The sequence below is a fragment of the Silene latifolia genome, chromosome 4 (assembly GCF_048544455.1).
Source record: "Silene latifolia isolate original U9 population chromosome 4, ASM4854445v1, whole genome shotgun sequence".
In the NCBI taxonomy this organism is placed as follows: domain Eukaryota; kingdom Viridiplantae; phylum Streptophyta; class Magnoliopsida; order Caryophyllales; family Caryophyllaceae; genus Silene; species Silene latifolia.
In genome coordinates, this window is record NC_133529.1 from 66975402 (window position 1) to 66987206 (window position 11805).

The 11805-nt window shown below is 37.7% G+C and overlaps 2 protein-coding genes across 2 annotated transcripts; one reads left to right on the plus strand and one right to left on the minus strand.

Moving 5' to 3' along the window:
• The first annotated feature begins 233 nt into the window (after positions 1–233).
• LOC141653553 (protein IQ-DOMAIN 22-like) lies at positions 234–4299 on the plus strand. Its single transcript, XM_074461354.1, has 4 exons — positions 234–702; positions 2950–3150; positions 3421–3498; positions 3605–4299. Exons 1-4 carry the CDS (start codon positions 358–360, stop codon positions 4241–4243), a joined length of 1263 nt encoding a protein of 420 aa, XP_074317455.1. The 5' UTR covers positions 234–357; the 3' UTR covers positions 4244–4299.
• A 1089-nt stretch (positions 4300–5388) lies between these two features.
• On the minus strand, positions 5389–9779 carry LOC141653554 (RHOMBOID-like protein 2). Its single transcript, XM_074461355.1, has 5 exons — positions 9270–9779; positions 7489–7652; positions 6900–7063; positions 6248–6498; positions 5389–5697 (listed from the first exon to the last, which is right to left on the minus strand). Exons 1-5 carry the CDS (start codon positions 9566–9568, stop codon positions 5586–5588), a joined length of 990 nt encoding a protein of 329 aa, XP_074317456.1. The 5' UTR covers positions 9569–9779; the 3' UTR covers positions 5389–5585.
• Positions 9780–11805: the final 2026 nt, after the last annotated feature.

An 11805-nucleotide genomic window follows, 5' to 3' on the forward strand; every position in this document is an offset into this window, starting at 1 on the left:
GTGGTGGGGCGGGGATGGGTACGAGTTTTTCTTGATGGATACGGGTACGGGGGGCCTATATCCACCACCGCCCCGCCCCAATGACATCCCTAACGCTACAAAAGGAGAGTGGAGAAGGCTGAGCAGTTAGCACAAGAGGGGGGGTTGAGGCTGAAAATCATTAATAAAAGAAGATGAGTTGAATAAATTGGATTTAAGAACAAGTACAAGTCATAACAAAATGACGTTATTCATACATTTATGTTTTCAACCGTACCCTTCTTCCCAACATTTATAAACCCCCCGCCTCATTAAAACCCCCACCATTCTCTCTTTCATCATTTCTCTTCGTTTTCCGAAACAAATGCCCGCCAACAAATGGGTAAAGCATCAAGGTGGTTCCGTACCCTTCTCGGCCTAAAACGACCCGACTCAAATCCAAACCCAAATCCGAACCAAAAACCGTCTAGCAAACCCCCCAAGGACAAACGTAAGTGGAACTTTGTCAAGTCTTACCGCGAAAAATCCCGCCCTAGGTCCCACAGCTACGGTCAAACCGCAGCTGATGGTCAGGATTACGCCGACGAGCTCCCCGTATTCGCAGCTGATGCTGTTAGACTGATGCATAGTGGACAGTGTTATGAACCGACGGTTTCAACGCGTCTGTATAATGGTCAAGTTTGGGCTGCTGTTCTTATTCAATCCCGCTTTCGTGGCTATTTGGTTAGTTTTTCGTCGTATCCCTCAATGCTCGTATTTTTGGTGTTGATCATGAGTATCCCTTTCTCTTCTATCATTAATTTTTTTTAAACAAACGGGTTAAATATTAGAACAACTTGTTTTAAGTTATACGGAGTACTTGATAATAATTGACGTTATAATTGCCTTTACAAACAACAGCTTATAAATTAAGATCGTTTTACATAGTGAGCCATGTTTATTAAAAAGACCGTATTAGTGTATCATACGGTATGACTACGCAATAATCCCCTTTATAATAAAAGAATAAGAAATCTCAAAATTTTCCCACCTAAATAAATTTGGCTATAATTGGACTTTCTTTATATCATATATGTAATTGAGCTTTTATTATATCATATCTATAATTGGGCTTTCATTATATTATACTTACAACTGGATTATACTGAAATTTTCCTTTTTCCACCGATTAATACAAAACATTAATAATAATAATTTTACAATTAAATATCAAATTGAGTTAAATATTAGGTTTTACAATTGTTACTTTGTATTTTCTTTAATATTCCTATCTAAAAAACCGCGCATTCGCGCGGGATCTATGCTATTAATCACTACCTTATTAGTTTCCGTATATGGGATTATGATAAAAAGGTAGTGAGATCAAGGGAATCTAGCAAAGTTTCCGCGAATGGAAGCTTCAGTTTTACACTTCCCATTGTAAAACGACGTCGTACATTGTTTACACTTTATACTTAGTAGATTGTCACTTATTTTGCATTTAATCTAAATAAAGAAAGAGAATGAGCTGTTGTCTAATGTCGTTATGTGTTCCTTTCTTTAATTCCTTGATACCAAACAAATTTGGACGTTTAGGCTATCAAACACGGCACTATCTTAAAGAAATTAACAAAATCAGATTAGGATTATAAACTAATTTTAAGTCTGGGGTTGTTGGTATCGACATCATTTTGATCGGGACATATCTTTTAATCGTTTAGCCGAATAACACGAATTATTTGTAACAATGATATGATTTGAGCCGTCTATCGGTTTTCATGCAAAACGTTCTGTACTTCTGTTTCAGAGGGCTAATATGATCCCCACTTTACAGCTATATTGTTAGGAGTTTAGGACATTTAAAGAAAATGTTCGCTATCAAAACTTGTTGTATGAATGTGACTTGTAGCTTTGAAAGTTTATGGTCTCAATAAATTGTGTACCCTTTGATTTGGTCAGGTCATCTACACTCTTCAATGTCTTTATATTCCTGCATTTTGTTAATCTTTACTCGTAAAATTAGAGGATGTTAGTGTGAGCCTCAAGAGTCAAGACTTGTGTATTCACTACACTAGAATAGATGGTCTTAATTAGTGGCGGGTCTGGACTTAACTGAACTGATTTGAAGTAAGAGTTAATTTGTGAAGAAATGAGCTGAATTAACCTGAACTAAATAAAGCTAAATTAAACTAAATAGATCTGAACTGAGCTGAAATTAACTTCAAAAGAACAGGGCCTAAGTCCCAATCAAAAAGATTGAGATCGTTCTATAAAGACTAATGTCTCATTTTATAATTACTGATTATATTTAGACAATGATCTCATGTAAGGCTAAAAGATCTTTATAAACCGCATATAAGAATAATCGTTTTATACTATAAGACTGTTCTACACGGTAATTATTGTGATTGAAGAAAGGAAGTCATTTAAGAGTGGCAGTGACAAGTCTTACTGAGTTAGATAAGAAAGATATGATGTTTACTTTGTTTAGATCAGAGAATCTAGCAGTGTAACCCCGTACAGTGCCTTGACTTTTCTTTGCTGCTAGGTCTATTAGTCTATATCAGCTGATTTGTATCTGTTCTTGAACAATTCATCTTTTCAGTCAAACAGTGAACAAAGGACTCCAAATGCCTAGTTTTACGCCAAAATTATATGCTTACTGTACGACCTTGACGTCCCGTTGTTAGTCGTTAACGTGTTACCTACCGTAATGCGTATAAAGACGTTCGCAACAAGTGACATAGCATAACATTTTGTATAGACAATTTGATCTTCATTCTACATTACTCTGATTTGGCTACAAGTGTTATACATGAATGGGTGTCGGATTGTTGAGTATGGCTTTGTTAGATAACTTTTAGTCTCAAGTATTGTATGTTGTGTTGTGCCGTGTCATACTGGCACATTGGATTGTACAAAGTATTCTTTAAACTAGAGATAGTGAGGTTAAAGGCATTAACAGCCAGTTCCAATTGTGGTGTTGAGCAGGCAAGGAGGGCATTGCGAGCATTGAAAGGACTGGTGAAACTACAGGCCCTGGTAAGGGGCCACATTATGAGAAGAAAAACTGCTGAAACGATGCGTTGTATGCAAGCAATGCTGCGAGCACAGGCGCGAGCTAGATCAGTTCGGGCCTACTTTCCTGACTCCCCTCTTTCGAGCTCCAAGTCTTGCCAACTTCATCAACTAGTTAGTAACTTAGTATTCATATCATATGCCATTTATCTCTTCCTAAAATATGATGCAAAGTTCTGCTGTTAAAATGATTTCTGTATTCTGTTATATTACTCGGACTTAGTCGCTGGTGTCGGATGTGAGATGTAATGATGCATTTTATAGGGGAAAAAATTAAATTTTGTAGCTTAAATAAATGTCGGAGTTCGCAACCATAACTACTCGTAGACCGTAATTATTGATAGGAGAATATCTGATCTCATGGACACTACTACTAATTTTCAGGGGCCTCCAACGCCGGAGAAGTTCGAGCAATTTGTCCGTGCTAAAAGTGCAAAGCAGGATCATTCACCCAACATCAAGGTAGATACAATTTCTCTTGTATTATACTACTAGATTGTCTTAGAAAAGTGTGATTTGTGCTAGTTAGTATACTCGATTCTAATTGATCCGCTTTCCCTGATGTAAGAGAAACGGTTCCAGATCAAGCAGCCAGGCAAGTACAATCAACTTTGGCGCATTGCGGTTAGGCTCTCGGATGGATGAGCCAGCGTTCATTCCAAGGAGTACTTCTTCCACCCGATCACGCAAGATAGACGAAGGTCAAGCTGACCGAATACTTCAGACGGACAGAGGGAGACCCCAGTTACTGGACTCTAGAAGGCGAACTTTATTTGACTTTTCTCACTCTGGTTTACTAGCCTCGGATCAAGTCAGCCAAACCAACACCACCTCTAAAGGCTCCACGACCCACCACACAACCGAAATTGATGATCTCAAATCGGCAACCTCGCAAGGTGGTACCAAGAGTGATGGGTCTAGAAGCTTCCTTAGTGGGTACTCGGACTGTCCTAGCTATATGGCATACACTCAATCGTCTATAGCTAAGGTGAGATCACGCAGTGCCCCTAAACAAAGACTTCAATATGACCGGTCAATAAGTTCAAAAAAGAAGCACGCGGTTCATAGATCAACAGACTCGCAAAGGGACTCCACGACGCAAGACAGTTTTAGTAGCAAGGGTTACCCCGGTTCAGGCCGGTTGGATAGGCTTGAAATGGCAGTTAGGGATAGTACAGTGTATTACTACAGTGGTTACCTAACCTAGAAACCGTGCTCTTCTAAATTCCACTTATTTATATCCATATGTTGCTCGTTTTAACACTTCTTTCATGCTCCGTGAATAATAAGCGACGTTCAAAAAAAGGGATAACGAGACATTCATTAGAATGACAAAAGTACTACAAAATACTCCGTATCAAAAAGGAAAAAATGCATGAGTAACACAAATATGATTGATATACTAGTAGATAGTAACCAACAATATGAGTAAAGCAAATCAACAATCAGTAAGCAAATCAACCGAGGAAAAACGAGTATATGAACCTAAAACCGAAGCGAGAATAATAGAAGTAAATGTAGGAGCTTATATGATGAATTGACATCCCAAATTGAAGTTGTGAACATTATGTTGTGGCTTTAGCTTCCACACTGCGAGTTTGAAGTAGGCACACAGTTTAAGTAATGGCACCAATTGCAGGAGTCGTTCCCGTTCTTCCCTTTAAATAGCATTACGTTCTTCCCTTTAAATAGCATTACCAAGGCGACTACGAACCTGGAATAAAGTGAAGATAATAAACCCTAGTAAAATCTGAATTTTTTTGGCTAGATGAGGTTATTTGACAAATTAATTAGAGTTTTGGTTTCAAACTATTTGGGGCCAATGGTCCACGTCATCAATTGACTTGTTTCAAGGTATTAAAGATATGGAAGCATAACCGCGGGCTAAGGGGCAATAACATAGAAAAGTTGCCTGAAAAAGCTGCAGGAGTTTTTGCTATTCTAACAAGGGAACAGGCCGCTGAGTTGGTTAACGGCTTTATAGCTAACATTAGCACATTTAATTATTAGTACTATGAAACTGTAAAACCTTCTTTTACAGCTGACAAAAAAAAAAAAAAAAAAAAAAAAAAAAAAAAATTATTAGTACTACAAAATACTCCGTATAATCCTTTATCCCCGCCAAAAATACGGTTAAAGAGCCATTAGAATGACAAAAGTACTACAAAATACTCCGTATAATCCGTATAAGAAAGGAACAATGCACTGGTAACACGAATATACTGTATGATTTATATAAGATAGGAGTAGTAACCAACGAAGATACAACATTTTTGTTTAGTACTAGAAATCTGGAGTATACTCTATTTACTAAAGCCAAACCATAGGATTAAAACAAGATGACACAATCAGTAAGAAAATGGAGGTGTGACACTCACTCATCTGTTTATATACATAGAACACCCAAGGAAAAACCAGTTTATATAAACCTAAAACCAAAGTGTATGCCGAAAAAAAAAAAATAATAATAAAAAAATAGAAGTAAATCTCGGAGCTTATATAATAAATTGACAATCTCAGTTTCAAGTTATGAACATCATCTTGTAACTTTAGGTATCACACTGCCATCTTGAAGTAGGCACACAGTCTAAGTAATGGCACCAGTTGCATGAGTCGTTCCCGTTCTTCCCTTTAAACAGCATAACCAAGCCAACTACGAACCTGTAACACAGCCCATTCATCATTCATTTTAGGTTAACCACATTCCAAGTAGTAATTTCACGCATAGACATTGCTCCATATCAGAAACATGACCTCAGTGCGCCTTGATTATTTAATGAAAATTACGTAGAGGACTGTCAAATCAAATGACTTCTACTTCATATATTAAAAATGAAGCAAACCGAGTTAATTAAGCCTTTTGGTTTTAACCACCCATTTTAAGCAGGATAAAGATATACCCAAGTAAAATCCGTCAAGGTTAGGGAAATTTTCACCCCAAAATTCTGTCATTTCTCAGCCTAGGTTAAAATCTCGGTCAATTGGGGCCTTGGGGGTTTGAACGACAATACTTAATAGGCAGGACATTAAATTTGATTTTCAATAAGATTTGGAAATAGAGCCAACTTGTAAACCCACTGCTTCGAAGAAACCGTAAGAATTTACAGCAAGGATTTATTATAGAAAACAAGCTGGTTATGGGTTTTATAGCGGAATTCTCTCTAATAAGATGCAAGTAGTAAGGAGAAAGAACGAGAGTTGAAGAGCTTACCCAGCTACCAGAACTGCCAAGGCAATGAAGTAGAAAACCATTTGGTAAGGCAGGTATTTGGTCTTTACACGTGCATAGTCGGGCAGTTGATGACGCTCTAGCCACCCAAATCGAGGGCGCATTAGCAAGATAAACCCTAGAAAAAATCCCGTCAAGAAGCCTCCAATGTGTGCAAAATTGTCGACATGAGGTAGCATTCCGATTGCCAAATTAATGGCAACCATGAGCAAAATGGAGAACAGAGCCGCAGCCTACATGAGCCCATATTCCATTGTCAAGTTACCATAACGTATAATGTACTTTCACAATAAACTTGACATTTTGTAACCAAAAGAAAAAAAAAAAAACTTGACATTTTAGAATACAGATGCTTCCCCAAATCCCAGAACACTTTGAGAGGAAACATATTTGCTACCCTAAAGTCTGGGTAATGAGTAATGACGAGGAAACAAGGATTGTTGGGGACTTGGGGCCTTGCAGACAGTATTTATGTGAACCATTTTATCTTTAGTTGCCCGCAATAAGTATCTTTAATTGAGATACGGTTTTACAAAAGTTGTTGCAAGACTGTTTTACAAGAGATTTACTCGTTTCATGTTGCCACCAGACTAAAACTTGATTCCGTCACGGTAGGAAGGGAATATAGAGTTACCTTGTTTGCATAGATAGTCCAATTCGTAAAAAGCTCAGCCAACATAGCACCAAGAAGTCCAAACAACGCTCCAGAGGCTCCCACAGATATGTTCCGTTGGAGAAAGAGTGCAGAGAGTACAGATCCGCCAAAACCTGATACCAGGTACAATATTCCAATCCGCACTGCAACAAGGCAACATAACAGTTAGTAAGCTTGAGATCAGCCCTATTCTAGAAAGATTGTCCACTTCTAATGGAGTTGTTGTAAGACTACAGGAACATGCTGACAGTAAAAACGATAGGAGTTAAATGAGCTCCAAGGAAAGGCCTTACAGTCTATGACTCTATGGTACTGTCTATTCATATTTCTGGTGTCCGTGTTCAACACTCGGCACTTAGTTATGGGTAGATATTTGGCAAATTCAGTTTTGCAGCATAAAGTAACAAAAAAAAAGTGAAGGCTTTCATAAAATTTAAGAGTTCAACCCAGACAAGCACCTCGGGTACTTCTAACACAATATCGGCAACATAGTGAAGATATTTAACAATTTTTTAGATTTATGAGCTTATTCATAAATATGTTGGATATATTAACAAAGGGACCATACCGAAGCCAAATTGCTGTTCCAAGCGGACACCAATTAGCACCAACGTCACCATATTGGCCACGAGATGAACTACACCAGCATGTAACCATATACAAGAAATAAGTCTCCATCCTTGATGCTGATTCACGACCCTTTCCCACTGAAGCGCACCCATTTTCAGCAATCTGAACGTGTACAAAAAAAATGAGAATATTCTTGTTGCTAAGTGGAGAAAAGCACAACTATGGAACTTTCAAAAATAGGACACAAAAGCATTCTCTGAAGCACAACGACAGGCATTCAAGCAAGAAGCTGAGTGTATCCTAATCAAACTATGTGCTTAAATAAAACATGTCAAAACCATCAGCCAGTCAAACAAAAGGAAGCACACAACATGACGGAAATTGCAAACTAACCATAAACCTCAACCATGCCGGCCCCCTAAGGGCCTAGTCAAAGGGCTAAGGTGAGGTCATGCCGGCCCATGTGGACACTCGGACTGTCCTAGTTATATGACCGGTCAATGAGTTCCAAAAAAAGGTATACGGTTCATAGATCAACAGACCCACAAGCGGGTCCGTGATGCAAGCCAGTTTGGATAGCGTTGAAAAGGCAGTTAGGGATAGTAGAGTGTCTTGCATCAGTGGGTTTCTTAACTAGAAACAGTGATCCTCTAAGTTCCACTAATTTGCGTCCATATGTCGCTCGTTTTAATGCTCCCTCCATCCCCGTGGATAAGCCACATTTAATTTTAAGTGAAGTGAAAAAAATGGTTAACTGAGACTTTCATTAGAATGACAAAAGTACTTCTAATACGGAGCACTCCGTATCAGAAAGAAACAATGCGCCGGTCACACGAATGGTGAAGGTTGGGGCTTGGACAACAGTGGTGGTGAGTGGTGACCTGACCCAAACCCAAAATGACACAAACCGTCTCATGAAGCTAATAAAAACTGCAGCTGTCTGAACAAAGCAAAAGCAAAAAGGTCAACGACTCATTTTTCAAGCAACGTAGCTATGTACCACATTCCACATTGATCAACAAAATGCAAGCTAGATCAGCTAAAACTAACCAAAAATCTAGAAATCCGAACTATAAAGCAAAAACAGAGCATTTAAAAACAATATGAATACACCAAACTATAACCTATAAACCAGAAATCCACATGTAATGAAGAAAACAACAAGCCACCATCATTCTCTAGGAAGTAGAAACACCTGAACAACTATACAAGCAACCAATTTTACTTTTTTTTTTTTTCCTCATCAGGGGGGATCCGCAACCGCTACTTTCGGTGCGCAGTTGGTAAACCCTGAGTATACGTGGGCTACCACGTATACCAGGTCATTAAAAACACAATCATTTGATCATTAAGCCAATAAATACAGATTACAGGCAAGCAACCAATTTTAATGCAAAAACACAATCACCTGATCATTAAACCAATAAAATACAGCTAAGAATAAGATCAATAAATTCACAACTAAACAGTAAACATCAATCAATTGACCCCAAAACCCAAACCCAAATCAATGCATCTAGCGAATTGAACAAAATTCAGTCTTTAAGAGACAAACCAATAAGTTGACTAAAAACCCATCTCATATTAAATCAATCAAGATTAAAACTTTCCTAATTAGGGACATCAAACTCTCACCAACCAAGCTAAATTAATCAAAATAAACCAAGCCCACCAAAAAATTGACCAAAACCCACATCAGATAATCAAAATTCCACAAAATTACAGCTAAGATCAAAAAGGCTAAAATGAACCAAAAAAGTAGAAAGATTGAAACTTTACGTCGCAGATGAAGGTCCAAGAAGAGGATTTTCTCTGAGAGGCTGAAATGAAACACGGCCCAGAAATCTGGCAAAGCAACTATCAACACCAAAGTAGTTCTTGGGACAATTGTTGATAACCATACCAACTATAAAAATGGCAATATCTGCAATTACAATCAATGGAACTAACCATGATTTCCATCTTTTATCTGATACTATTACATAATTACTTGATGCTTGTTGTTGCTGTTGTGGTGGTGGTCCTTGGTGATAATTTGGATAGTTTTCTCTGTTTTTCTCTATATCTCTATTACCCATGTCTCAAAATCAATGTTTTCACCCAAATTTTGCTGAATTTTGTTGATATTTTACCCTAGTTTTGTGAATAAGGTTTGCTTTTTTGGATTTTGATGAGGGATAGTTGTAGAAGAGAGGACTTGGAGGTGGTTAATGATTGAAAGTTGGGGTATTTAAGGGAGTTGGTGGAGTTTGTTTGTTTGTTGTGGAAGGTGAAAGTGAGGTTGGAAGGAAAGGTGAAGGTGGAGGGAAATTCTGTAGAAGTAAGACACTAATTTTTTTTTTTTTTACTTTTTATTTTTTATTTTTTTAATAATAAGGGAACATGAAGCCGCTATTTTTAGTGCGTTCTGGGTAAACTCACGAGTATACGTGACAGCCTGCAAATAGACCTGACAAAATTGGCCCGACCTGAATAACTTGGGCCGCACCCGAACTCAAGACTCGAACCCGAATGACCTGACCCAGTATAATTCGACCTGAATTTTTATTGTTGCTAACTGATTATTCTATCCACAAATAACTTGATAATAGTTGACTCGAAAATGACCCGAACCCGAAATCACCCGACCCGACCCAAAGTCTGCAGACCCGAACTTACCTGACCCGAATTTGACCCGGCCTGAACTCAACCCGATTGACTCATTTGTTAAATCTACTGACCATGTACACCAAGTTAACCACCCTTTGTAGGGAGTGATAGGCTAGAAGTTTAAAACGCACAGCCTGAGGCCATTTTACATCCAAGATTGCTCTTGGTGACCGGTGAGGCGACCTTTCTGAGTTTCACCCGCGTTTTGATCACTAGACTTCACCCCACTTTAATCTTTGTTAAAGAAAAAAATTCCGATTCCATTTTAGGCACCGAGTTCAGACACGAATTTTTATTCGTAACGATTTAGGCCGGGTTCTTTTCGGCTGAAAAGAGTTGAATTAAACTGAATTCAATATAGCTGAACTAAACTGAACTGAATGGAGCTGAATTGAACTGAACTAAACTGAACTAAAGTATGAATTAGTTTGTGAAGAGATGAGCTTAACTGAATAAAGTTAAACTGAATTAAAATGAGCTGAAATTAAATTCAAAAGAATACAGACTTATACCCGTTTTAAATAATGTTGAAAAAAAAAATAGTGAAATGTTACCAACAAGATTTGTTGTAGTTCAATTAGTAGTTGTTCGATTGCAGATCAGTTGACAATTCTGGTTTACAAGAACTTGATTTAGTCTTTTAATTTATTAACACAACTTACATTTGTGTAATGGTAGGAGAATTGAAATAGTAATAATATTTATATGGGAATTCTATGTTGCATTTCAGAGTGTACTTTTTTTTTTTTTTTTTTTTTTGGCTTTTCAAAGTCATGGTGTATTTTTTAAACTATTTACATTCTTTTATATTATGACCTTACTAATTGTCTTTGTTAATTGAATTTTTCGATTTGTTAGTTGATTCATTATTAACCAGGAATTAATATTAACTCTTTCATTTACCTTTTATCTGGCCACATCAAATAATTTTTTAACCTACTTAACAATCCATGGAACCTTTACTTTATCATGCTTTTTGGTTTTTAAGGGAGATTTTAATTGTAGTTTGTGTTTATTTAAGATGATTTGTGATGCAAGTCATGCAATTCGTATAGGACGATGATGTAATGTTAATGGGTGATAATAGTGGTTGAAAAAAAGGGGAAAGAGTTAACAAAGAGTTAAAGGAGGTTATGCTGGAGACTAACTGTAGAGTTCAGGGCCAGACAAGGGTACACGTCACCGCAATATATTTTTTTTTAAAGGTAGAGATTTTTTTTTTTTTGGCAGCGGTAAAGAAAGGTACACCTACATAAAGTTCAGGCAAACTACGCCCTTATTACACTTGTAAGTACACAACACTACAATACCAAAATTTAAAACTAGCAAAAGACCATGTCTGGTAGCAAAAACAAGTTGGTGGAGTACGAAATAATGGGCGCAAGACTCCTTATCGTCATTGTGCCAGCAGCTAATATTTCCTGGAAGCCTCTGATACCTGTGAGTTGCGGAGTAACGAGGGCGTGGTGCACTTACACCACAAGAGCGTAGAAAGGAATGGTGGATGACAGACAAGAGGCTGCATCCAATGGAGCATGAGCTCCTACACCAAGACAAACGAACTCTACAGTCACACGAACGACGGACCAACAAACCCAGCTTGTACACAAACCACATCAAAGGATTCTCCTCGACCAATCTTCTATCCCTAAATGCATTAAAGCAC